The sequence below is a fragment of the Camelina sativa genome, chromosome 6 (assembly GCF_030686135.1).
Source record: "Camelina sativa cultivar CO46 ecotype springtype chromosome 6, ASM3068613v1".
NCBI classification, from domain to species: Eukaryota; Viridiplantae; Streptophyta; class Magnoliopsida; order Brassicales; family Brassicaceae; genus Camelina; species Camelina sativa.
In genome coordinates this window covers 24,360,279-24,387,970 of record NC_141885.1, presented here as the reverse complement: position 1 = coordinate 24,387,970, position 27,692 = coordinate 24,360,279, and the positions used below count along the sequence as shown (strand labels likewise).

Sequence of the window (27,692 nt, the reverse complement as noted above, 5' to 3'; positions counted from 1 at the left end):
AATTTTGGGACAATGTTATTAGGGCAATTCTCATAAATTATCGTGGAAGATTATTACAATTTGTATATAATCTGTCTATTTACGTTTGAAAAATTATAAATTAAATAGTACATTTATATTTAGAGTTACAGGTACAACAGCACTTTAGTTTCAACAAACATTATTTGCAAACATTATACGTAAAGGAAAACATATATGATATAGTATATCAGATATCCTATATAACTTGTAACATAGAAATGTTTTGTGATTAGAAAATCAAAGCTATATGAATTCATGTATAGGCATAATACTTTGACATTTAAACGTATTGGAGTTTGGAAAAACCAAACGATTAGAATGTGACATCTTATTTCATCAAAAATAGGGTTCTTGAAAACTCATTGTCAATAACTTAGTTTGCATTGAATGTGATTAGTACTTATACACCTAATCTTTTTGTTGCCTATGCCTCTTTCTGTTAACGACTACGTTACTTCAATTAACTAGCTAATATTACTAGTAGCTATATGCTTATTGATAAATAGAAAGGTCCACTAATTTTGCAATATGAATGTTTGTCCAAAATTATTGAAAACTTAGTAGGTGCATTTATTATAATAACATTATCATACATAATTCATGCATATATATGCATAAGTCCAATACTGAATTCCACTCATTAATCGGTTTTCACATCTGTTTTTTTTGTTTTTTTGTTTTTTTTTTTTTTTTCACATCTGTCTTTTACACCTACGTATCCTATAGAACATTATTATTGATCATGCAATAACCAAACTAGAACTAGAGTGACGTAAAATGTTGTTCGACGTGGCTTAGCTAACCACTGACGTTTTATGTAGATTTTGTACGTTTCGAAGATATTCACAATTTCTGACGTACTGTAAACGTAGTATCCGACTATCCGTGTAATTTTACAACTCCGAGAAGCTAGGAGATAATGAGTTAAGCTTAAATTATATTTATACGGGTTGTAAAATTACACGGATAGTCGGATATTATATTCAACTCGAAGGCTTTTGAATATAATATACAATGTCACCTTCCATTTTACATATGTACAATTTGTTTCCATTAAATTCTCTATTATATCCAATTTTTTTCTTTTATATCCAATTTAATATATCATTATCCAATTTAATACATCAATATCTATTTTTAATATATATAATTATTAAAAACTTATCCTAGTTTCCTTTTAATATACAAATAAGCATATTAGCTTCCATTTATAACCCTCCTATCCTAATCACTCTCCAAGTCAATGTCAACGGTCTTCCCCCTCTACCTTCTCTCTCTTCTCTCACGCTCACTTCGTGGCCAATATATTCCACCAAGAAACACACCCAAAACCATCCCTCTCGACATACACTTCTCTCCTAACTCCCAAAATATGGTGGCTGCAAGTCCCGGTGGCTCAACGAAGGGCTTAGCCGTCCAAATCCTAACCGGGAGATGGTTCATGTTCTTCGGGAGTCTCTTAATCATGTCGACAGCTGGAGCCACGTACATGTTCGGTATCTACTCAAGCGATATCAAGAAAACCTTAGGCTACGACCAAACCACTCTTAATCTCCTTAGTTTCTTCAAAGATCTAGGAGCCAACGTTGGAATCCTCGCGGGTCTACTCAATGAGGTGACTCCGCCTTGGTTCATCCTCTTGATCGGAGCCATCCTTAACTTCTTTGGATACTTCATGATTTGGCTCGCAGTCACAAAACGGATCTCGAAACCTCAAATTTGGCACATGTGTCTCTACATCTGCATCGGAGCCAACTCTCAGTCGTTCGCTAACACGGGTTCTCTCGTCACGTGCGTTAAGAACTTCCCGGAGTCACGTGGGGTTATCTTGGGGATTCTCAAGGGCTACGTTGGTCTTAGTGGCGCCATTATTACACAGCTCTACCACGCCTTCTATGGTGAAGACACAAAAGAGCTCATCTTGATGATCGGTAAGCTCAATTATTTTTATAATATTTATTGATGATAATGACATGAAACAGAGTAAAACAGAGCAAAACAGAGGTCAATGGTTATGATGTTAATCTTGATTAGTCTTATTTTATCAAAAACAATGATTAATGACTTTTTCTACTAACTAGGGATCTAAACCGATACTAATTGTATGAATGATTGTATTCGTAGGTTGGTTGCCTGCAGTAGTATCGTTTGCGTTTTTGAGAACTATAAGAATAATGAAAGTGAAAAGACAGACAGACGAGCTAAAGGTGTTCTATAACTTCCTCTACATATCGCTCGGGCTCGCGACGTTTCTCATGGTGGTCATCATCATTAACAAGCTCTCCGGCTTCACACAGAGTGAGTTTGGAGGTAGCGCCGCCGTGGTGATCGTCTTGCTTCTTTTGCCCATCATTATTGTCGTCTTGGAAGAAAGGAAGCTTTGGAGGGAGAAACAAGTCGCCTTAAACAATCCAGCACCGATCAATATCGTCGTCACAGAGAAACCCACCTTAGATTCATCAGAGGTTAAAGACCAAGATGAAGAAGGGCCAGACAAGGCGGTGAAAACGGCGTCGTGTTGGAAGACTATCTTTAACCCACCGGAGAGAGGAGATGACTATACGATCTTGCAAGCCTTGTTTAGCATAGACATGTTGATTCTGTTCTTAGCGACGATATGTGGTGTAGGAGGGACTTTGACGGCGATAGACAATTTGGGTCAAATCGGAAGCTCATTGGGTTATCCAAAGAGAAGCGTAAGCACGTTTGTATCACTCGTAAGCATATGGAATTACTATGGTCGTGTTGTTGCAGGAGTGGTCTCTGAGATTTTCTTGATCAAATACAAATTCCCAAGACCTCTAATGCTCACACTGGTCCTCCTCTTGTCCTGCGCCGGTCACCTGCTCATCGCTTTTAATGTCCCCGGTGGACTCTACGTCGCATCAGTCATCATAGGGTTTTGTTTCGGTGCGCAATGGCCGCTTCTATTTGCTATCATTTCCGAGATTTTTGGGCTTAAGTACTACGCGACTTTGTATAACTTCGGGTCAGTCGCAAGCCCGATCGGAACTTACTTGCTAAGCGTTCGGGTCGCAGGGTATTTGTACGACATGGAGGCGGATAAGCAATATAAGGCATTAGGGAAGACGCCAAGAACGGATGGGGAAGATTTGAATTGCATAGGCACGTCTTGTTATAAGTTGTCCTTTATAATAATTACTGCGGTAACTTTCTTCGGTGTATTGGTCTCGTTGGTTTTGGTGATCCGGACCAAAAAGTTTTACAACAGTGATATCTACAAAAAGTTTAGAGAAAAAGCCTTGGCCGCCGAAACGGAGATGGCAGCATCAGCTACGGCCAGATCCACAGTGGGGAAGGAAGACAAGGATGATGTAAAGGCAAAGTAGTAGGCTAAGGAAGGGGTAAAGTATTTGGTAGATGATTGTTAAGTTAAAGATGCTAGATAAGAAAAATATGGTCAAGTATTTTTTTGTAAACACTTTTATATATCTCTCCAATGTGAAACCCATCAGTCCATCAGTCATGTTTTTATAATAGTTTTATGTTTTTTAATGCAATACTTTATACTTGATGTTTTTATCGTTTTGCGTTTTAGGAGTTTGGATAGTAGTGAAGGGGTAAAATTTGGACATTAGGCAAGGGTCATGAGTCAACTAAATGAGTTGGACTTGGGATTTTGTGATCCACAAGAGCTTACTTTGAACAAATCATTAAAAGGTAAAGAATTCAATTATTGCAAGTGGGAGGACTTGGCTCACGTGTGTTGGTACAACATGGACTTTAATGTCGGTATACACTTGCCTAATTGTAAATCTGGAGCGAGTGCGTTACCATAATATGTGGAAAGTTGAACGATAAACGGGTTTCGTATCGAAAGAAAATTGAAAACGTGCAACATTTCTAGAAAACATATATTTGAAAAGATAAAATCTCAAACTTTAGTTAGTGGATATCGAATTTGAAAAGATACACTCGTGAAGTTATTTCACACTTAGTGGGTATAGAGAATCGAAAAAGACATAACAGTATATTGTAGGACAGTCGGCTTCAAATATTAATTATTTTAGGATGAAACCAAACTATTTTAGAAAAATGGCACTTGAAAAGATACACTCGATCGTGAAGTTTTATGTTTTTTTTTTCTTCAGAATTACCACAAAAATCTCATTTATTCCAAGAATACCACAAATTTTAAATTTATAAAAGATCAAGTATTAGACGATAGTATGTAATTTAATCACACATCCAAAATTTTAGGTTTCTTAAACCCGAAAATTTATATTGTGTTTAGAAATTGTGGTGTTATAAAGAGCACACCACGTACGAGTATGAGACTATCCAAACACTTCATATGGGCGGTTACTCTGAATTATATCTATTTTTTTTTTTTAAATATTTTAAAAGCAATCATAAATGTGATTCTACTAAAACGTAAAAAAAAAAAATGTAAAAAAAATTTCTAGATTCTATTGTAGAAGGATTAAAATTCGTTCAAGAGAAACTATCCACCCTTGCATGGAAATTGTTGCCACTTTTTTTTTAATATAATACAAATGAAGCGGAGCTTCCAAGTCAAACCTCCCACTCTCTGATCACTCCAAATCAACGTCAATAATAACGGTTGTCGCCGTCTCTCTTCTTTAACGACACGTAGACTTCTCTGCTAAACCCTAAAAATGGTGGATGCAACTCCCGGTGGCTCGATGAAGAGCTTAGCCATCCAAATCCTAACTGGAAGATGGTTCATGTTCTTTGCGAGTCTCTTAATCATGTCGATGGCTGGAGCCACTTACATGTTCAGTCTCTATTCAAACGATATCAAGAAAACTTTAGGTTACGACCAAACCACTCTTAATCTCCTAAGTTTCTTCAAAGATCTCGGAGCCAACGTCGGAGTCCTCCCGGGACTAGTCAATGAGGTGACTCCCCCTTGGGTTGTTCTCTTAAACGGAGCAGTCCTTAACTTCTTTAAATACTTCATGATTTGACTCGCCGTCACAAAACGTATCTCGAAACCTCAAGTTTGGCAGATGTGTCTCTATATCTGCGTCGGAGCCAACTCGCAGTCGTTTGCTAATACCGGATCACTCGTCACGTGCGTTAAAAACTTCCCGGAGTCACGTGGGGTTGTCTTGGGGATTCTCAAGGGCTATGTTGGTCTTAGTGGCGCCATTATTACACAGCTTTACCACGCCTTTTATGGTGAAGATACAAAAGCCCTTATCTTGATGATAGGTATGAACAAATTATAACTATCGATGAGAGACTATATAAAGGACACGATACAGAGTTGAACAGAGTAAAACAGAGCAAAACAGAGCAAAACAGAGTTCAGTGGTTATAACATGAATCTTGATGAGGTTATAAATATTAGTTTTTAGTTTTTTACTAACCGGCTAAATCTTGGATTGAAACCTAGTATGAGTGATTAAACTTGCAGGTTGGTTGCCCGCAGCAGTCTCGTTTGCGTTTTTGAGGACGATAAGAATAATGAAAGTGTAGAGACAAACCAACGAGGTTAAAGTGTTCTATAACTTCCTCTACATATCGCTCGGCCTCGCAACGTTTCTTATGGTAGCCATCATCGTTGACAAACTCTCTGGCTTCACACGGAGCGAGTTTGGAGGCAGTGCGGCAGTGGTGATCGTCTTACTTCTTTTGCCAATCATAGTCGTCGTCTTGGAAGAGAAGAAGCTGTGGACGGAGAAAAAAGTAGCCCTTAACGATCCAGCGCAGATCAATATCGTCACCGAGAAGGCCAACATAGATTCATTAAAAGACGAAGATGAAGGGTCAGAGAAGGAGGAGCAGTAGAGGGTGAAAACGGAGTCGTGTTGGACGACTATGTTTAACCCACCCAAGAGAGGAGAAGACTATACGATATTGCAAGCGTTGTTTAGCGTAGACATGTTAATATTGTTCTTAGCATCAATATGTGGTGTGGGAGGGACTTTCACGGCGATAGACAATTTAGGTCAAATCGGAAGCTCATTGGGTTATCCAAAGAGAGGGATAAGCACGTTTGTGTCACTCGTGAACATATGGAATTACTTTGGTCGTGTGGTCTCTGAGATCATCTTGGTCAAATTCAAATTCCCAAGACCTCTAATGCTCACAATGGTCCTCCTCTTGTCATGCGCTGGGCACCTACTCATAGCTTTTAACGTCCCTGGTGGACTCTACGTCGCATCAGTCATTATAGGGTTCTGCTTTGGTGCACAATGGCCTCTTATATTCGCTATCATCTCGGAAATTTTCGGGCTTAAGCACTACTCCACATTGTATAACTTTGGGTCGGTAGGAAGCCCGGTCGGGTCTTATTTGCTAAACGTTAGGGTCGCTGGCTATTTGTACGACGTGGAGGCGGATAAGCAGAACAAGGCATCAGGAATAACGAGAACAGGTGTGCAAGACTTGAGTTGCATAGGCACATCTTGTTTTAAGTTGTGTTTTATAATAATTACTACGGTAACTTTGTTCGGTGTATTGGTGTCGACGGTTTTGGTGATCCGGACCAAAACGTTTTACAAGAGTGATATCTACAAAAAGTTTAGAGAAACAGCCTTGGCCGCCGAGACGAAGATGGCAGCGCCGGCTCCAGTGGTGGAGAAAGATAAGGATGATGTGAAAGGCAAAGTATTAGGCAAAGGAGGGTAGGATAAGGTATGGTATTTAGTAGATGATTGTCGAAAAATAAATATAAACACATAGTCTATCACTTGTTCTTTTTTGGTTTTAGCTAGCTTTTTTTTTTCTTGAACCAATATTTTATTTGAGGTCTTTATCGTTACGTGTGCTAGGAGTTTGGATAGTAGTGAAGAACTAAAATTTGGAGATAGGCAAGAGTCATGCATGAGTCAACTTATGAGTCGGACATGTGATTTGTAAGCCACAACGCAGGGGACCCTTTGAATACATCAATAAAAAGATAAAGAACCAAATTATTGCAAGTGGGAGGACTTAGGCCATGTGTGTTGGTATGATATGGACTTTAATGTCGATATACACTTCCGTAATGTAAATCTGGAACGGGTGCGTCACTACGATATGTGGAAAGTTGAACGACTAACCGGTTTAAGTTCTAAAAAAAAAATCTCAAACGTGCAACATTTCTAGAAAACATATATTCGAAAAGAATTCTCAAACTTTAGTTAGTGAATACTGGATTTAAAAAGATACACTCGTCAATATTTTACACTTAAGATTGGACAAAGAGAATCGAAAAAGACATAACAGTAGACTGCAATTTGTAGAAAAGTCGACCCCAAATAATATTTTAGGATGTTTTTATAGAAAAATGACAATTCTAAGGAATAATAATAAAATGAGAATAACACTTTTTGTTTGTTCTACAAAAAAAAAAAAAAAAAATAACACTTTTTATGTCTTGTTATCCAATTATGTATACAGCCGTCCAATAATCTCGGATTAGAAGTATAGCAGTCTCGTGCCGTCATGGTTCGGCAATACAGATACTGAAATAGTGATAATTTTTAACCTAACACTTTTTTTTTTCTGGACAGATTTTAACCTAACATAAATACACAAACTTTACTACACCAGATCGAAGTGCACCAGCGAAAAATATACCAAATTAAAACAAGTCACTATCAGTTATCAGAGAAATTCACAACAAGACGATGGTTCAACAGTTAAAGGATAGCTTACGACTCAAGAAATATTTCCACACTGAAGTTCCCCGCTGATCGATTGGTAGTCCAAATTATAAGAGATTCACCAATTACACTCGATATGAATACATGAATTTAAATTAAATAAAAACATATCGACAGATGTCTAAATATGAAAAAAAAAAAATTAATTACTTTCACTCCTTCCTCCAATGCCGATATATATATGGAACAACACTATATTTTTGAATCTGCTAATCCTCAAAAATATCATATTTTATTTCTTGCTTCAAAAAATCTAGATATATCAAAAATACCACAAACTATAGAAAACTTTCGTGCATCCATGTGACGTTTCGTCACGTCTATGTGTTGAAGATGACCCACCCACATTGATATTTTCCGTGTAATCCTCAGTCTCAGAAACAACGTTTCTATGATAAGTTGTCTCGACCTTATCAATCGAAGACTCCCTTTGATGAACTGGTGGCTCTCCTTTACTTTGCACAACCGAAGCAGAAGTCCTTCAAACTGAAGAATCCGTCTACTCACTGGCGACCCGTCGTTTTGAGGCAACTTGTGAGCTTCCATGAGAAGTTTGAAAGTTCTCACGATGGATGATAGGCTCGTCCAAAGCCATACCCCAGATACTTTTGCAAGTAGTGATTTTGATAAATCATCATCTGCTAAGTTTATAAGTTGTGATATATGGATCATGAAAGCAATCCAAAATTTCGAAACCCTCACAATCTTTTGTTTTTTTGTTCATGTTTTGGATTATTTTCCAAACAAATATTTGAGATTTTTGAAAATTTAAAATATCTTACAGGTTCCAGCAATTATTAATCTTCAACAGAAAATACTTATTAAAATTCATAAGAGAATATTTTAATCAAACACATAATAGTAAATTTGATTATGCAGCGTCATACATTCATTATCGGGGCCAATCGTCCAAGAATCTCGGATGAGACTTCAAAGGTATCAGTAGCGTCCCTATTTCGGCATAAGAAAATTATAACAACCGGTTGTCCAATAATATATTTTAGTTTTTGTTTAGTTTTCCAATAATAGTGAAGTGATCACACATATATAAACGTATGGTTTTAAACTTTTAATAGTCAAAACAAAATAAAATAGAAAATATGTATGACGCACCCATCATATTCATATCTCACAAAAGATACGAATATGGTGAAGAACATGGATGATGAGCCAGCAGAATACTGAATTAAAACTTAACGTCACGACTCAACATCCAAATGTTGTTTATTTTCATCAAAATGACTTTAGTTACTTTGGAAAAAGGTTGCAAGACAAAACTTTTAAGAGACTGGGAATTTCAAAATTGCTATAACATTTTTTGTTGTTGTTGGGTGCAAATACTATAAGAGTTATACCTTGTATTTCTCATATACTTAGATTACACTTGTGGTATGTAGACGAACTAACTAATCAAGGTTTAAAATAATTACGTGAAGTCAATAAATATATTAAAACGAAGAAAAAACATATACAGGTACACGTATTGCCCAAATATTTTATAGTTTGGACAACATTATAGGTACACGAAATACCATTTTTAATAACTCGAGAAGTGGCCAACGTGCCGAAACACTCCAGCTGGAATAACATGTGGAGAAGCAACAATGTCGATGCCTATTCAATTAATTATTTATCCACACAAACAAACAAACAAACAAATCTTTCTTCTTATAATAATAAAACAACACAGGATTCAAAGTTCGAGATTGAATTTTGTTTGGCATCTTCTTATAGTTATGTGTAGCGCTTGCATAATTAATTATACTCCCAAGTTCGAAGGGAAAATCCTATAATTCTACAGTACTAGTCATACATCGAAAGTAGGAAGAGTAGGCCAATTACAAACATTAATCGGACTGAACTATATCTTCAAATACATTGGTCCAATACTCTTTTGTCAAATTTTTATATTATGGGATAAGTTTAATATACAGAGTTGGGATGCAAGACTCCAGTTCTTTTGTATATTGTCCAGTAGTTTAGTGGTAGCGCTTGAGGAGTGATTAATTAAGACTTTAATGGAGAAAATGTTTCCAAAACTCTTTGAGCGAATGGGCTTTATTTATATCTACCTGATGCCCATGAATTGTTCTCTTTTTTTCGGCCCAATGAAGCCCACCAAAGTTTATACAAACTAGTAAATGGATTCAATTAGTTAAACACATTTTGATCCTAAATAATTTTTATATTCACAAGCAAATCACCTAAAAGCTATTTCATGTCATGGATTGAAATCTAGAACTAACATGATTTGTTGTAACTATTTACATCAGTATTAAAAAGAAATATGAAAAAATCAGATATTTTTTTAAAAAAATATAAGAGAATTTTGGAAATATTGAAACTGAGATATATTAGAAAATAATTAAATTACGTAAAGCACGAACGGCAGCATATATATAAAACGACTACATTTTTTTTTTTGTTATGGACACAAACAAGTCACACAACGTCCATAATTACAAACATTTTTATTTTTATTTTTAATTTATCAGGAGAAAAACATACATAACCATGTTGAATTGTAGTTTCATCTTTCCTTTCCGTATACTAATTGGCTTCGAAAGCAATAAATTTCTTGTTTAGTTATTTTCATAGTTAGGATCTGAAGGCAATATTGAGCACGTTTAATATCATTTTTTTTAAGTAGTTAATAACTTCGTAACCTATAATAAGAATCTCTACTTAAATTTCTATTTTTGTTTACTATCTAATTAAGATACTTAATTGCTGGTCAAACGAGAAAAGCCATTATCTAAATCATAGAAAGTTCAAGTGGTGCTACTTAAATCTAACTTAGTAGTATTACATAAAAATAATTCCAATTACGTAACAAGAAATGAAAAATATTTATTGTTGTTTAAATTTGTCGTCCTGCAGAAATATTATCTCTGATAATCTATTTATAGATTAACTCTGAATTTCACTAAAATTTAATCCGAATTGAATTTGTCCAACTTGAAAGATATGCAATCTTCTTTGAGGAGGTTCATAGATTGAAGAGGTCTTACATAGTCAGAGAGGTTACAAAGATCTCCCTATATACGTGGGATACATTAAACAATATATACAAGATATTATCTATCTACATGAACATGAACAGAATATCCTTATATTCTATTACCTTTCTACAGTTAAAGCTTCCGGACTACGGATGGTTAAACTAATTCGGAATTTGGTGAACAAGCTTGTTGGTAGACCCTTGGTGAATATGTCTGCATATTGAAGTGAGCATGGGACGTGGATGACTTTAACTTCACCGATAGCTATTTTTTTCTCTGACAAAATGGATATCGAGTTCTACATGCTTGGTTCTTTGATGTTGGACAGGATTTGAAGCCAAGTATACGGAGCATATGTTGTCACAGTACACGATGGATGCCTTTTGTATTGGGAGATGGAGTTCACGCATGAGGTTGCGTAACCATGTTAGTTCAGCAACAACATTGGCCACACCCTTATACTCTGCCTCTGTACTTGATCGTGAGACAATTTGTTGTCTTTTTGCAGACCATGAAACCAGATTTGATCCAAGAAAAACACAGTAGCTTGAAGTTGAGCACCTAGTGTCTGGACATCCAGCCCAATCTGCATCAGTATAGGCTGTTAGTGTTGATATATTACCTCGTACTAGCTGCAGTCCATGTTTCACCGTTCCTTGCAAGTAGTGAATGATCCGTTTGAGAGCATTCATGTGTGGTATTCTAGGATCATGCATGTAGAGGCATATCTGGTGCACCGCATAAGCTATGTCCGGACGGGTGAATGTCAGGTATTGTAGAGCTCCGACCAGGCTTCTGTAAGTTTTTGGGTCTGGTATCGGATCACCTTCAGTAGCTGAAAGCTTGGATTGTAGATCAACAGGAGTCGTACACGGTTTACACTCTGACATTCCAGCTCGTTTAATGATATCTTGAGCATATGTTGGTTGACTCAAGAACATGCCTTGTTTGTTATAGTCGACCTTGATACCCAGAAAATGTCGTAATTTACCCAAATATGTCATGGGAAATTCTTCTTTCAACCGTGGAATGATCCTCTGCATAAGATCGACTGATGAGGCAGTCAACATTATGTCATCAACGTATAGGAGGATATACGCCAATTGAGGATCCTTCTTATAAACAGACAGAGATGTGTCAGCTCTACTCATAACAAAGCCTAGGTGTGAAAGAAATCTCGTAAACCGTTCATTCCATGCTCTAGGAGCCTGCTTCAATCCATATATTGCTTTATTTAGTTTGCAAACATGGTTTGGGAACTCTTTGCTGACAAATCCCGGTGGCTGATGCATGTATATTGTCTCTTTTAAGTCACCCTGAAGAAATGCATTTTTTACATCGAGCTGATGCATTGGCCAATTCAAAGCAACACCAACATCAAGGACTGCCCGTATTGTAGCTGGTTTGACCACCGGACTAAATGTCTCTGTAAAATCAACTTCTTCTTCTTGTGACTTGCCATTGGCTACAAGTCTTGTCTTGTGTCATGTGAGAACACCATCTTCATCATATTTGTGCCTGAAAAGCCACATAGATCAAACTATATTGACCTTAGGAGGTCTAGGTACCAAATTCCAGCTTATAGTCTTAATCATAGCACCATACTCATCAATCATAGCAGGATTCCAAAAAGGATCCAGTAAAGCTTGGTTGTGACCTTTAGGTAAGGGTGATTTAGTAGTTGTGAGAAGAGAGGTAACTTGTTTTGGTTTAATTATCCCTGATTTGGACCTAGTTGTCATTGAATGGGTGGGAATAGGTGGCTCATTTTTGGTGGTGTTTTCTGGTGCAGGAGCAATAGAAGGTGGTTGGGTCGCAGTAGGAGGGCATATTGGAGTATTTGCTTAAAAACAAGTGATGTTTCATCAACGGCATCAAGAAAAGTGTAGGATGCTTGTTGCCGAAATTGGTGATCAGCTGCAAGAAACTTATCTTCGACAAAGGAAACATGTCTAGATATGATTATCTTGTTTGTTTTCAATTCTAAGCAACGATACCTTTTATGTTGCAAAGGATAACCAAGAAACATGCAAGGTGTTGTTCTTGGAGATAATTTTGATAAGTTGGCATGGTTAAGATTGGGAAAGCATAAACAACTGAATACGCGAAGGTATAGGTGTGATTTTTATTGAAAAGGAGGGTAAACGGGATTTTGTTTTGAATTGTTGTGGAGGGGATGATGTTCATAATATGAACAGCTACATTTAAAGCTTCAAACCAGTAAGATGGTGGCAAACGAGCTTGAAAGAGGAGTGCTCGTATGGCCTTATTTACAGTTCTGATCATTCTTTCTGATTTCCCATTTTGTTGGGAAGTATGAGGGCATGAAAATCGAACTGTAATGCCATTTTTTTCAAAAAAATCGTGGAACTGATGATTATTGTATTCACCACCATTATCACACTGAAAATGTTGAATGAATGCTTGGAATTGTGTTTTGATCATGTTTGTGAAGTGAATGAATTTAGAGAAGACATCACTTTTGTGGCGAAGAGGATAAATCCAGAGGTAGTGAGTACTAGCATCTAAGAAAAGAACATAGTACTTTATACCACTTATACTAGGAACTGGGGAAGTCCAAACATCTGAGTGTATTAGTTCAAATGGTTTTGAGACAGATGAAAGTGAAGCTTGAAATGACAACTTTATTTGTTTTCCTAATTGACAAGGTTCACAAGACTGAGATATCTTGTTTTTATTACAAACGAAACGATTTTGAAAGTAAAGAATCTTGAGTGTGAGCGAGACGTTTGTGCCAAAGTGAAGGAGTTGAGGCCAAGAGAGCAGTGGAAGATGGCTGAGTTTTATTGAGAGAGGCTGGAAGGGAGTACAGATCTCCTTCACTATCACAACAGAGAAGGATTTTCCGGGTTTGAAGATCCTTCACAGAAAAACCAAAATGATCAAAACCAACTGTGCACCAATTATCAGTTGTAAATTTGCGAACTGAAATTAAGTTTTTGACAATTTGGGGTGCGACAAGGACATTTCTAAGTAGGAGGGGACGAGATTGGGTTGTTAAGGAGGAAGATCCCACACAAGTAACCGGAATGTTTGAACCATTTCCTGCTATGACTGGTTGGTTGACATTATGATTAAGCTTAGAGTTGAGGTTACCTGTTGTGGAGGATAGATGTGTCGTCGCTCCTTTGTGACACCAAATGCTCTCTCCAAATTGGCTTGAGGGGCAACCATTAAAAGAAAAAAGAAAAAAACAGAACAATTTGAAGAAGAAGAGAACGAGAGAGAGAAGAAAAAGAGAAAAAAAGAAAAAAAAATTAGGAAGCGGAAAAATCAAAAACGATATAGCTCTAATACCATGAAAGATATGCAATCTCCCTTGAGGAAGTTCATAGATTGAAGAGACCTTAAATAGCCAGAGAGGTTACAAAGATCTCCCTATATACGTGGGATACATTAAACAGTATATACAAAATATTATCTATCTACATGGAATATCCCTATATTCTATCACAACTTGCAAAAAAAAAAAAAAAAAGGACAACACGTTTTAAGAGATGACTTTCAACAACGAATTTATCTGAATTTTATATTGAATGACGATGTGGAGTTGTGGACAAAGGATACTAAATTCAACAAAGGAAACCAAACGAGATCATCAGTTAAGATTGAAAAATTTGGAATTATGGGTCAAAACAAAGATGGATACCTAAATTTACACCACAGCCTTACCAAGGATCGGGTCAACTCTTTGGAAGTTAAGATCAAATACACTTCATGGAATGACAATGTTCGATACGAATTATGAATTGAGTTGACTCAGACCATCTACTTTTAAATTATAAAATTATTTAATTAATCAACCGCCTGATGAAATGATTTGAGTACTACTTTATCAATTTTAAGCCTAGGGTGAAAATGTGTAAGTCTATTATTCTAGTAAACTCATAACTTCGAGAGAAATTAACTTCTTTTTCTTGGCTAAAAACCGTAGGTTTAAAAGAATAATGCGTGTTAAAAGCCTTAAATCATACCAAGGCAAGAATTAAAACCCCTAAATCAATAATTCCTATCGTATTAATACTAATAAAAAATGGAACAGTAGTATTATTGTTAGTTTCTAAGAAAAAAAACTGGTTAGAATATGAGTACGTACTATTTAGTCGGATTAGTCATATCAAATGACAATTGTGGCCATTGTATTAATTTGGTAATTTATTCCATCGAGATTGGAATCAAAAGCCTTGTGGGAATAAAGTAGAAAGAAGATTTTAATGATTATAAATCGTAAATACCGTTAGTGAGTGTTTTCTTTCTTTCGTCACCTTGCGTATCAAGTCCTCTCTATATAAGCCACTGATAACTTTTATATAACTAATCAAGAAAAGCCAGACCTATGATTATTTTAAGAAACTATTATCATAGTCAAACCGATGTACGTTTTTAATTTAATAAACAAACCCATGTACTTCCAGTTCCAGCTTTTGGTTAAGTTTGACTTCACTATAATTAAGTTTCACCTCACGCTTTAGATTGAATTTGATCCAATGTTTTTTATTTTTCTTGAAAATAAAATTTCGATTTCATCGATCTGGTCGTATGAAGAAAAAGTTGCATATCTTCTTCATCGGTAACGCAACTGCATATGTGTGAAAATGTGTAACTGTAATTTTTTTTAACAATCGAATAACTAGACCACCTTGCTTAATTGGGTTCCCTTGTCACAATTTTTTGTTTTGTTTTTAATGGTTTGATTTTTAGTATTCAGTATATCACAGTATTTATGGAAATCAATATCTCAACATCTTATCAGTGATATATGGTCTACCGTCTTCAACCAACATACCTAACTATGTCCAGACTGCGGATGAATAGTCGTCCAACCTGTAACACACGACATTACGTACAACACATAAATCATACTGCAATTTTGTGAATTTTCCAAAAGAAGGAAAAGTTTCACTTTGGAGATTTCAATCCTGTTATGGCATAGAAACATAAATCATTTTTAGGCAACCACCAAAAACCAAAACCGGTTTAACGTTTTCATAAGCTGTCACAAGAATGAACTCATTACGTAACTTTTTTTGGCTACAAACAAGTTACTAGGAATTTTTTTTTTAAAAATATATTTCAACACTAGTTGATAAGAAGAACTAAGAATATATTTAATGGAATATTCACAATTATATGACCGCTAGTTTCACCTCGGTTAACGCTTGGCCGCTGTTTTATTCCCAAAAATAAATAGATAAACTGGTTCATAGCTACATGAATAAATTTCACAGTATAAGCTTTTCTCTTCTTATACGAATTTTTACATTTAACTTCATTCAGTAAATTTATAATAACTCCCACAAATCATTTCTTGGATCAAGTCATAATGTATAAAATAATGATGAATGCGCCTCATGAACAAGTTTCGGTCTTTATCAAAACGACCGAGAAAACTACATTTAAAATTGAAAATTTTGTTTTGAGGTATGCGATAAGAAGTGGTAGCTAGGTTCACACGGCGTTACCAGTCTCCTTAGGCCACTTCATCTCAACTCGTTATCTTTGAATTAGTCAAAAGTCTTCGTTCCATTATTTTTCTAATAAATAATTGCGGCCTTCACTTGTTTGACTTTCATTTATTCTCTTTGAGAAAAAATAACAACGCATGTATATTACATACGCATCTTGTTTTCTTGTAACATATATATAGAGACATAACCGAAACAAAATATCTCATTAATCTCTTTCTCCTTTACTCCTTATAGATAAAACTTTGTGAAACCCTAAAAGCTAATCAATATTAGAAACTAGACTTTTGGAGTGATGGCGATAAAAGAGCGATCACTGGAGGAGACACCAACATGGGCTATTGCTGTTGTTTGCTTCGTTCTCCTTTTCATTTCCATCTTGATCGAGTATTTCTTGCACTTTATTAGTCACGTACGTATATTTATTTCTCCTTCACTTTTCCATTTTTAGGAGAACTATATGCAATTCAAATCTTCTTTTCTCTAGTCTTTTTGCTAATTGATTTCCAAATGATAATGAAGAGTACATATTAAATTAACTGCTGCACAACTTAATTAAATCAAAATTTCATTTTTCCATTCTGACTTACTGTAGTGGTTTAAAAAGAAGCACAAGAAAGCTTTACATGAAGCTCTTGAAAAGGTTAAAGCAGGCAAGTACACTTTCTATATATCGTTGGAGGACCAATTTTTATATACAATATAGTATGATCTTTCTCTATTTTGGTTCCCAAACTAAACCTTTTTCTTTTCTGGTTTGTCATGAATATAGAATTGATGCTACTGGGATTCATATCGCTTCTATTGGTGGTATTGCAAGATCCAGTCTCTCAAATTTGCATTCCAAAAACAGTTGCTAAAACTTGGCATCCTTGTAGCCACGAACAAGAAATCGCTAAATACGGTAAAGATTATGTCGACGATGGCCGCAAAATTCTTGAAGACTTTGACTCCACCGACTTTTATAGTCCTCGCCGAAGTTTAGCCACCAAGGGTTATGACAAATGCGCAGCGAAGGTATGTTTTATTATTTTAGACCCTCTATTTTTTCCAGGTTTTGGTTGAGAATCTTATATATTTATTTTTATTTGTTTTATCTTTTCCAGGGGAAAGTAGCATTAGTATCTGCATATGGTATCCACCAGCTGCATATTTTCATCTTTGTGCTCGCTGTTTTTCATGTTCTCTACTGCATTATAACCTATGCTTTGGGGAAGACCAAGGTACATGATCTTCTCTATACACTTTGCACAAGTTCAAATGTATATGTTCAATTTTGTCACATATAAATATGGATATGTAATCTGCAGATGAAGAAATGGAAGTCATGGGAGAGAGAGACCAAAACAATTGAGTACCAATATGCCAATGGTATGTTCATACACACCATTATCTAATCGCCATAAGAGTTTATTTTTGTAGTTGTAGTCAAAGAAAACCAAAATACTGTACATTAGTTAAAAAAATTGATATTATTTTTAAAGAAAGACTGAATAAAATATTTTCTTCGGTGGTTGACTTTGGAAAACGTTAACATCATGATCGCGTAGCAGTCGAATTTATTTATTCATCCATATCTCAAGTTAGTTTATTAAAATGATTAGTTGTTTATTTTCATAGACTTAGATAACCAAGTCTATCCAACGACACACCGCCTTTTGTTTGACTCATATTTTTTTCTTACATAACTATATATGTGTACGTTATGTCCTATGATTTAATCTATTTAATTCAATGGGACGTTTTTTAACTATTAATCTATTATAGATCCAGAGAGGTTCAGATTTGCAAGAGATACATCGTTCGGACGTAGACATTTGAACATTTGGAGCAAGTCTTCCTTTACCCTCTGGATTGTAAGTTTTCGCGTTTCTTTATTTTAATAATTTTCTATAATTTGGTTAAAAATTGACAACAAAAAGTACTTATGGATAAATCGGGGGATGCATGCAGACATGTTTCTTCAGACAGTTCTTTGGATCAGTGACAAAAGTGGATTATCTTACACTAAGACATGGCTTTATTATGGTAAGTAATCATTACAATTAAATTCTAAGCTAGGTTTTTTTGCTTCTAAATTGTTGATTACTTAATTAATCCAATGGCTGAATTGGTGCAGGCGCATTTGCCAGCAGGAAGTGCAGCTCGTTTCGATTTCCAAAAATACATTCAAAGATCTTTGGAAGAAGATTTCAAGGTGGTTGTGGGTATAAGGTACAGTCCCTTATTAAAAATAAAAATCATTAATAATGTTTTTTGCAATAATTTTAATCTTCCACAATACTATTAAATATCATCTGATTAACTTGTTCACATCTTTGTGTGAATGCAGTCCACTGATATGGTGCATTGCTGTCTTATTCTTATTGACCAATACACATGGTTTGTCTCTATCATTTCATTTCATTTAAGCTATTATGCAGACTATGTAACAATGAAAAATTATTAACATCAATTTTTTTTTTTCAAATTAAAATAGGATGGAATTCATATCTTTGGCTGCCCTTCATCCCCTTGCTTGTAAGTAATAAACACTTTTTAACTTCAAAGTCTTCAAATTATTAATTACGTAGTTGCGTGAACAAATAATAATTGTATCATGGTGTGAATTGAAGGTGATATTGGTAGTAGGAGCAAAACTTCAAATGATAATATCTAAGTTAGGATTAAGGATTCAAGATAAAGGATATGTGGTTAAAGGAGCTCCTGTGGTTGAACCGGGTGATGATCTCTTTTGGTTTGGTCGTCCTCGTTTCATTCTCTTCCTCATTCACTTGGTTCTTTTCACGGTATACTTTAGTTTATTTATTTACTCTTATACATGTATGTATTTACTCATTTTTCTTATTTTTTTCATCTGTGTTTTTTTTAACTCTTTTATGTAATTTTATCTTATTACAGAATGCATTTCAACTGGCTTTCTTTGTTTGGAGCACTGTAAGCAATAACAATCTAACCTTCTTTTTTCCAATTTTAAATATGATTTTAACAAATGAATGATTATGGTTTTGAAATTAATGTTGCAGTACGAATTCACACTCAGAAACTGCTTCCATCACAAAACCGAAGATATTGCAATTAGGATCAGCATGGGGTATGTTAACTTCCTCAACTATATATAGTGTACCTAAAATATTATCTTATGGACGCTAACATAGACTTCTTGTTGTTTACGGCAGGGTATTAATACAAGTTCTATGCAGCTACATCACTCTACCTCTCTATGCTCTTGTTACTCAGGTACAACTTACAAATCTAAATTGATACACGTCATGTTTGAAACTATCAAGGGCTTGCTACAAAATTTTACCATAGAAATATGTAAATTATCCGGATTTATTAAGTTTCCATATCATCAGAACCAATTACTTAGTAATAATTCCAAAATTAATTGGTTCTCGATTAGGATTTTTCTAACACTAAAACGTTATGTGATTGCAGATGGGAACTTCAATGAGGCCGACCATATTCAACGATAGGGTAGCCAATGCATTGAAGAAATGGCACCACACGGCAAAGAAACAGACAAAACATGGACACTCGGGATCTAACACACCTCAGTCGAGCCGCCCTACTACGCCAACACATGGCATGTCACCGGTGCATCTCCTCCACAACTATAATCACCGCAGCCTCGACCAACAAACCAGCTTTACTGCCTCTCCTTCTCCTCCTAGATTCTCTGACTTTAGCGGCCATGGCCATGGCCATCATCATTTCTTCGACCCTGAATCTCAGAATCACTCTTACCAGCGTGAGATCACAGATTCTGAATTCAGCAATAGTCATCAACCCCAAGCTGACGTTGCAAGCCCTGTTAGAGAAGAGATGCAGATTATTGAACACGTCAAGGTTGATATGCCTGAATTTACGTTCAAGAAGTAATAGGAACCTCTCTATACTTTTTAACATGCGCCTGTTCATTCTTTGTAAATAGTATAATCTTGAGAATGAACACTTCTCTTATTTCTTTGTCTTTTTTTTTTTTTTTTTTCTGTAATGATTTTTGCTTCTAGTTCCAAGATCGAAACGTTTATGATATATTATATCATCATACTAGTAAACAGATTTTTCATCTAGTTAACTTATAATGCCCCACTTGCATTTTTTAGGTTCTAAAGCAGGGAAAGGGGCCGACAACAAAAAAAAAGCAGGGAAAGGGTTGCTACAAATGGTGGAGAGCATTCTATTATGTGTTCTTGAAGCAAAGAAAAGGATTTTTAACATTATGCATCGGAAGATATGATTGTCTGATAGTATTAGATATGGAACAACTCTATACACTAAAATCTTGTCTTTCTATGGAATCTCTCTCCCCCTTACTAAGGAACCCTTTGTTTGGGTCTTGACAAGAATATACATTAGATGCTCTGGTCATGTGTCTCTGTGAGATGTTCAGGTACGAAGTGCGACTGGAGCAGACATAGATAAGTAGTTGATGTAACCTTCAGAGACTGAGATCACAAACCGATGACAAGCAAGAGCAGTAGTGGTGAGAGACATGACAAAGGAAGTCCAGCATAATCTGAGCATCAAGACTCGGTCACTTTTTGCAGATTCCAGTATCTTTCTTAGTATCACTCTAACACGTTTGTCGCTGATTAGCATCTTGAAGTCTTGGACTGTAATGTTGATTCCTGAAGATGCTGGTGGGTCTGGAAGAGCAACGAATTTAAGGGATTGAACTCTGAGGATTCCGACCATCCATTGGTACATGGTATTTGCAATCGTAGTGCAAAGTTTCTGGCGGATGACATGTGCCTCTCTTGAAATAAATGTCTGGATCAGTGAAGTTCCGTTCTGTTTATCAAAGCAGAGAACCATACCAAGTTTATTATTTGAAGATCTATTTCCTCAAAATTAAGTTAAATCGACTCAAAACCACAAATTAAAGCCAACATGGGGAAATATCATCGTTTATAATAGCAGATATGATGACCATAACGACAAAAGTAACTTCTTCCCTGTTTAAGTTGTTAAAGACTAATCTATGAGGCCAGATAACTGGCAAAAGGACCGGAATAATAGCATTAAGAATGTAGAAACTAACCGCAGCCATCAAGAGTCTTCTAAGAACCACACCGTTTTTGGATGCCAAAAGTCTCAAGACCGAACTTACATTGTCAGCATCTTTGTCCGTTAGATTGGAACTACTATCATCAGAAGTTTCATCCCTCGATAACGTTACCAGTGACGATTGTTTCCTAGAGAAGGTATAAAACAATTTCTTATACAGAGACCTAGAATACAAGATAGTGAACTATGAAGAGGAAAGAAATTACTTCACATTTTACCAAAACAAAAAAAGAGGAAATAAATACGACAGGAGTTGCAAGTAAAGATCATTCAATATTTCAATATCTAATCATTAGCAGTCAAAGCTACTTTAGATGCCTATTACTTGCTCTCTGTTGTGAGCCATGTGACTGCTTGTAACTAAATTCAGTCACACAATTCGGAAATATATTGATCTGATACTTCTGTAATTTAACTATGGTGCTCTGTTGCTGACCCCAAGAAAGTACTTAGAACTTAGAAGAGACCCTGGGGCACAAAGTTCTCATCTTTGCCATATTACCTAGCAACCCCCACTTTATCCAGCAGAGCTATAAGATAACTAGACATAATTCAAATATCTAATTCACTATACCTTGTAGAACTTTTACTCAGGAAAAGGGCAACCCTCTCCCATCGGAATTCCTTCTTTCGGTTAAGGACTGCCTACATACACCATCAGAAGTTAATTAGTTTATCCAGTCTACCTAAGAGATATAATCTTTCTCTTTCACATTGAACGAATGAATGCACGATGAAAATCAATTAGTGCAAATTCCAGAAATGATTCATAACTGAATTCCCAGATGTACTAGAACTGATATAAAAAGTATTCATGGACGTGAAATACAAAGTTTCCATCTTATTTTGCTGTGAAATCTAAGAAGTCACTTAAATAGCATTAGAAACTGAGTAATACCGAATGAAGAATTTTCGTTGTTGCAGCTGAATTTTCCGTGATGAGTTTTTGAACCACAAAAGGGTATGCAGCCTCAAATGTCTTAAAATTTGGATCTCCAGCTGCAGCCAGACCTGGTAGTGGTAAGACATGAATAGAACGCTGATAACTATTTAATGGAACTAGGATATAAGCCAACAAAAAGAATGATACAAAATGCCAAGTAATGGAAACAAATGAAATTTTATGAAGTCATCCATGAATCTAACATCAATTCCTGGATAGAATTCATTGTTTTTCTATCACAGCCATATAACAACCAGGCACCACGTTAAGAAAATATTAGTTAACGTTGACCATACATAATACACGATCCATGCAGATGCAGATACCAGCTCAAAAGGCGAAAGTTCTCCGAATATTCAATACATGCTTTTAATGGTATTCTATTTGATCAATCAAACAATGAATCAAGGATTCAATCACAAGTACCTTCCAAGCAAGCAAGAGAACGGAGGACAAGTGTGAAGTATGGTGGCATGCGTAGCTGATACTTCAGGGCCACTTTGACTATTTTACTAAGCACCTTGAAAATTAGAAAGATTGGAAGAAAGATTAGCGAATCCAATGGTACTCATTCAGAAGATAAAAGTAGAACAATTGTAGATCGGTTGCATTCTGCCATCCCATGTACGAGCTACAAGATAAAATCTGCTTAAACATATGAGTGCAGAAGGATCTTCCTAGCATCCTAGCAATTTACAGTACCTAGGAACAAGGATACTACCACAGAGAAGAATGTAAAAGAACTGCAAGAAAAAAAAAATCTTCTAATCAGGTATACCATGTGCTATAGTTCAAGGTCAAAAATATAAACATATTTGCCTCTCTAATGGAGACGAAATTTATGATCTATTCCTGTAAGTTCTCGCATTCAGGTTTTGCTACTTACCCTAACATTGTTCGTTGAGCTAAAGAGCCCTCCACATTCCGAACTCTTAGATAATCTTAGTCCTTCTTGTTAGGGTAGGCTTATAAAGACCTAGGGTGTCTTTGGGGTAGATACTCCACGTATATATGTTTTTGTCAATGAAGTTGCACTAACAGTTTTTGAAATACATGTCTCACCTTGGTGAACTCGATATCAGGAATCCCGTTTTTAAGTTCAACCTCTCCCAATGCATATTCCAGATCCTGTAATTATTTTCAAGAATCATAAGATATGAGGATAGCAACTTCTTCAGCATTTTTCAGCTATACTCTTATTTAAAATACACTACAGTATTTGAGCTACAAGGGAATTATTTACTTACCATAGTAAAACGACGGGTATTAATGCCTGGCGTGATGATATCCATATCAATCAACGCTTCAACAAGTAACGCCCAATCGCTATTCACAATATGAACAATTGATGCAAGCATGGCAAGCTGATGTTTTTTTTGCATCCGACAAACTAAACCGAAGTCCAAAAACCTTGCATAAAAAACATGGTTATCAAATCAAGATCATCTTGCCACAGTCAGATTTTGTTGAGTAATGCTGAAGGATGGTCAAAAGATACCCTATTTGTCTTGAGGTTGTGTAACGGAGATTTCCAGGGTGTGGATCTGCATGCAAAATTCCGGTATCAAGGAGTTGGACTAGAGTTGCCTCTATCCCTTTGTTCACCTACAATGAAAATTAAAAAGAAAATCTAAGCCACTCGAACATCATATATTCAAGCAAAATGGCACATGCAGTTCAATACAAACAACTGAAGGCATATGCAAGATTAGTTATACTTTTTTTCACTGAGTCAATTAGGCAATGTCATAAACAAACAGTTACACGCCTTTACTAATAAACATTAAAATAGAATATCGGGAGGTTATACCATTACTATAAAGCATACGTTAACCTACCAGATCAAGAAGACGCCTTCTAGCTTCAGATTTTTGTTTCTCATTACTCTGAAGGTCATGATCAGAGTCACTAGAAGATATTGAGAGTAAATCGGTTGGGCTTTCGCCAACCATCCATTCCATGGTCAAGACTCTTTTGCGCGTTAGATGTTGATAAACTTTTGGAACCCGGATATAGGAAAATCGTGCGTGGGCTTCCTTCAAGAAACGAAGTACACAAAAACAAAAACAAAAAAATAAATAAGGAAAAAAAATAGATAATAGCAAGAATGGGAGCACATTACAGCATCTGGAAGTTAATTGCACAAACTAGATAAAGCACAAGTTAAGCCATGGACCGACAATGAGTACATCATACTTAAAGAGAACAAAATCAACTTCTCTATCAGAAGAAGCAGAAAGCATTAATTTCTGTAAAATTTCCAGTACCCGAAATTCAGAGGCATTGGCAGCCTCTAAAGTAAAGTCCAATTCTCCAGCCAAACCCTTTCCAAGCTCATCAGCATATACACGAATGTCATTTTCTCTTTTTGCTATCTTTCTCAGTACACCTAACTGCAACAATTCAAAGAAATATCATATAACTATGACATGATTCAAGCAGATAGATTTGACATTACTTAGTAGATTCACACTAACCCCAAGTCGCAGAATGTAAACGTCGCGTAGCACTGCATGTCTTAGATCAGGACGCTGAACTTTCACTGCAACATCTGTACCATCAAGAGTCCTTCCTCGGTAGACCTAAAAAAATAGCATATTATTAGGCTTGCATCCTACTTGTTCATTCATATGATGATTACTTCTTGTAAGATAAAAACCAGAGTAAATACCTGACCAAAGGATGCTGCTGCTACAGTTTCTTGAGAAAACTGGCTAAAGAATGATTCGACAGGACCACCTAATTCCTCTTCAATGATTTTTACAGCCTCAGGCCAGGGAAAGGGAGGGATTTGGTCATGCAGTTCAGATAGAGCCTGCAGTATCAAATCATAACCAAGTTAAAAACATAAAAACGAAATTAGTTAGACAGCTGCATTTCTAAACCAAATGCATGCAGAACAGAGAAAACCCCATGGAAACATGAACTTGCAAGACATTACATTAACCCTACAAAGTAATACAATTGACAATAAGAAGCTAAAAGATTAAGACATGCGCAAACATAACTTCTATCTGACCTTGGAGATTTCGGTCCCAATGATATCTGGCCTGGTGGAAAGCGATTGACCAACTGGACAAGAAGAAGAGAGGGGACTATTATTTGCAACAGAGCATAGTACGTAATATATGGCTCTAAATGTAAATGGTGACTGATGTATAGTTTCATACTTCACAATAATAGGCAAATAGCCAGACCTTTGATAAAAGTAGGGCCCAAACGTAGCATGGTTTCTTTCAACACCATCCCAAAATTCTGCTCTGAAGCTTCTAAATTTTTGCCTTTGTCAGAAGCTGATGTTCGTACTCTGATGGCAGCAATCGTGACCGCGGAAAATACCTATACATTACAATCAATCAAAATCACTTCCACCATATATGTTGCTCAAGAAAAGCAAGAATATTTATGTGTGTTGTTGATATATCAACCAAAAATTCTAACAGATACCTCCAGAAGTCTTAAGGCAACGACATGCGGCCTGCAATTAAAGTAATCTGCAACAGCTTGCGAATCATAAACTTCAGGAAGTGGTTTTGACCACATCTTAGAAAGACAGTAAAAGTAACCAGCATATGCCTCCAAAGCTTTGACATCAGCCATGAACAAGTCTACACCAGAGAGCCCTACCAAACCATTGGAACTGCATCAGCAAATGATCACCACTAACAGTAAATAAAATAAACAAGACGAATACATGAGGAAGGGGCCACAGATAATACAACCAATAATTACAGGAATATACAGTACTACAGATGAGTAGGCTGATTACTTCAATGATGATAATGAGAATGTAGGCAGTTCTCAGAAACAGAAAGTGAAACCAAAATTAGCGTATATTATACTAAGAAAGCGGTATAAGCTGATGCCTACATACATTTCTTTGTCAGTTATTATATTCCCATCACCTTTGCTCCAATCTACAGGAATACCATTAGATCAAGCGCAATAGGGATTTTGGTTGGAAAATCCAATCTACTCGTTCATCTTAATCACTGACAGTAATCGACTTCCCCTGATACTCCAACCTAAAGCTCTCAACTTTATAATCACAGTCACAACCATTGAATCATAAGACTACTATCTCGAGCAATGCATCAAACAGTTCAGAACTCATATATCGATCAAAGCATTGTTCTGTTAATGAGTCAGGCAACAAATTAAAAATCACGAAATCGAAGAACCAAACCTGAGTATGAAGGTTGAGGCCAAGCTTGTTTCTCCGAATTAGTAGAAGCACGATGATCCTCAAGATGCCGAAGCCAAAACAGTTCCTCAGCGGATTTGGTCACTTCCGGTACTCGGAAAGCTTCGTTCGCCCACCGGAGTCCGATTCCGATTTTATTCTTCAGGAAATCAAAGTCACTGCGTACGACATCGGTGAAGTGTCCGAGACCTACGGACACAGGTGGTATAGCTCTTCTCTGTTTCAATCGCCTCAATTCAGCAACGGCGAAAGGTGATCGAGACGAGCGACGAACTGGCGTGGGTATAGTTGAACAAGACGGCGATGGAGATACCGATGCCATGTTTGATCTGAGAAAACGAATTTAGTTAGAATTGTGAAATCGATGAGACATCAGAGAGTTATCGGAGCGGAGGAGATGGAGATAGTGAGAGTGCCGTCGTCCCCTAAAGCTTCCGACTGAATTTGTTTTTCCAGTTTCAATATTTTGTGGCGGAGAGGAGTGATCCACGTCAGCGTGATAAGGTTTTACCGATTTGGTAAAAACAGAAAACAATGCGGTAAGAAAATCAACATTAATAAATGGTAAAATAAAAATCAAAGTAACAATATAGAGTATCACCGGGACGATAGTATCGGGCCTATCGGCCCAATCTTTTTTTTATACATGTTTTTTTTTTTCACTTAAACATTTTCATTATATACTACAACTATAGAATACAAGGGTGGAATGCGGTTTTGAAATCCTAAAGCCGGCGGAACACAGAAATATCCCCGGATGCTTAAGCCCGATACGCGGGAAACACAAATTAAAACAACAAAGCCAAAAGAAAAGCTCTCAAAATCAACGAAGAAGTCGGAAGAGAACAATAGTCGCGGGACTACAAACTCAAGAGTCGATGTCCCAAGGACCTACAAGCGCAGAAGGAAGAGGACCAAGGATAGAGGCTACCGAAAAGTACAACATTGCAAACCAAAATACTCACTCTTATCGAAATATATATACTTTTGATTAAACTTGTAAATGTTTTTATTTTATTTTTCTTAGTTAATCACGATCACAAAATCCTAACTAGATAGTCCAAACAGACAACATTATAATACGGACTTTGATGTGATCTATGTTGGACATTCACAAACATGACAAATCGAAAAAAATATTCTATCGCCTTTTGTTAATAATAATAGTCTATGTCGTAAATTGTTTATCGTTTATCGAATTTAAAATATAGTATGACTATATAGACAATATATTCTATAAAAAAATAATTGTTTGAGCAAATATAAAGGTTTACTCTATGGAGATGGGCACAAATGTAAATCCAAACATCAATACCGTCT

At 36.1% G+C, this 27,692-nt stretch overlaps 3 protein-coding genes, 1 long non-coding RNA gene and 1 pseudogene across 5 annotated transcripts; 3 read left to right on the top strand and 2 right to left on the bottom strand.

Moving 5' to 3' along the window:
• The first annotated feature begins 1,268 nt into the window (after positions 1-1,268).
• LOC104792736 (protein NUCLEAR FUSION DEFECTIVE 4) lies at positions 1,269-3,564 on the top strand. The gene is made up of 2 exons (XM_010518956.3): positions 1,269-1,952; positions 2,146-3,564. The coding sequence occupies exons 1-2, from the start codon at positions 1,394-1,396 to the stop codon at positions 3,369-3,371; spliced, it is 1,785 nt and encodes a 594-aa protein (XP_010517258.1). The 5' UTR covers positions 1,269-1,393; the 3' UTR covers positions 3,372-3,564.
• Positions 3,565-4,543: 979 nt separating this feature from the next.
• LOC104792735 (protein NUCLEAR FUSION DEFECTIVE 4-like) lies at positions 4,544-6,769 on the top strand (annotated as a pseudogene).
• A 6,519-nt stretch (positions 6,770-13,288) lies between these two features.
• LOC109133413 (uncharacterized) lies at positions 13,289-14,162 on the bottom strand. The gene is made up of 2 exons (XR_002038518.2): positions 13,781-14,162; positions 13,289-13,544 (listed from the first exon to the last, which is right to left on the bottom strand). It is a non-coding gene; the product is annotated as an uncharacterized LOC109133413 (long non-coding RNA).
• Positions 14,163-16,321: 2,159 nt separating this feature from the next.
• LOC104699316 (MLO-like protein 12) lies at positions 16,322-20,670 on the top strand. Of its 2 annotated transcripts, XM_087454575.1 has the most exons (16): positions 16,346-16,561; positions 16,745-16,802; positions 16,922-17,166; positions 17,256-17,372; positions 17,460-17,520; positions 17,917-18,005; positions 18,103-18,177; positions 18,269-18,363; positions 18,482-18,531; positions 18,629-18,669; positions 18,765-18,938; positions 19,051-19,086; positions 19,176-19,243; positions 19,329-19,389; positions 19,591-20,001; positions 20,262-20,670. In XM_087454575.1, the coding sequence occupies exons 1-16, from the start codon at positions 16,445-16,447 to the stop codon at positions 20,496-20,498; spliced, it is 1,935 nt and encodes a 644-aa protein (XP_087310701.1). In that variant the 5' UTR covers positions 16,346-16,444; the 3' UTR covers positions 20,499-20,670. The 2 variants fall into 2 exon arrangements, with proteins under 2 accessions (XP_010412940.2, XP_087310701.1); XM_010414638.3 differs by lacking the exon at positions 20,262-20,670 and having other exon boundaries at positions 16,322-16,561; positions 19,591-20,233.
• On the bottom strand, positions 20,312-27,313 carry LOC104792734 (uncharacterized). The gene is made up of 16 exons (XM_087454574.1): positions 26,355-27,313; positions 25,616-25,791; positions 25,366-25,507; positions 25,188-25,240; positions 24,840-24,983; positions 24,646-24,750; positions 24,436-24,561; positions 24,007-24,204; positions 23,667-23,773; positions 23,416-23,578; positions 23,231-23,296; positions 22,595-22,688; positions 22,124-22,236; positions 21,800-21,870; positions 21,200-21,353; positions 20,312-20,949 (listed from the first exon to the last, which is right to left on the bottom strand). Exons 1-16 carry the CDS (start codon positions 26,692-26,694, stop codon positions 20,545-20,547), a joined length of 2,457 nt encoding a protein of 818 aa, XP_087310700.1. The 5' UTR covers positions 26,695-27,313; the 3' UTR covers positions 20,312-20,544.
• Positions 27,314-27,692: the final 379 nt, after the last annotated feature.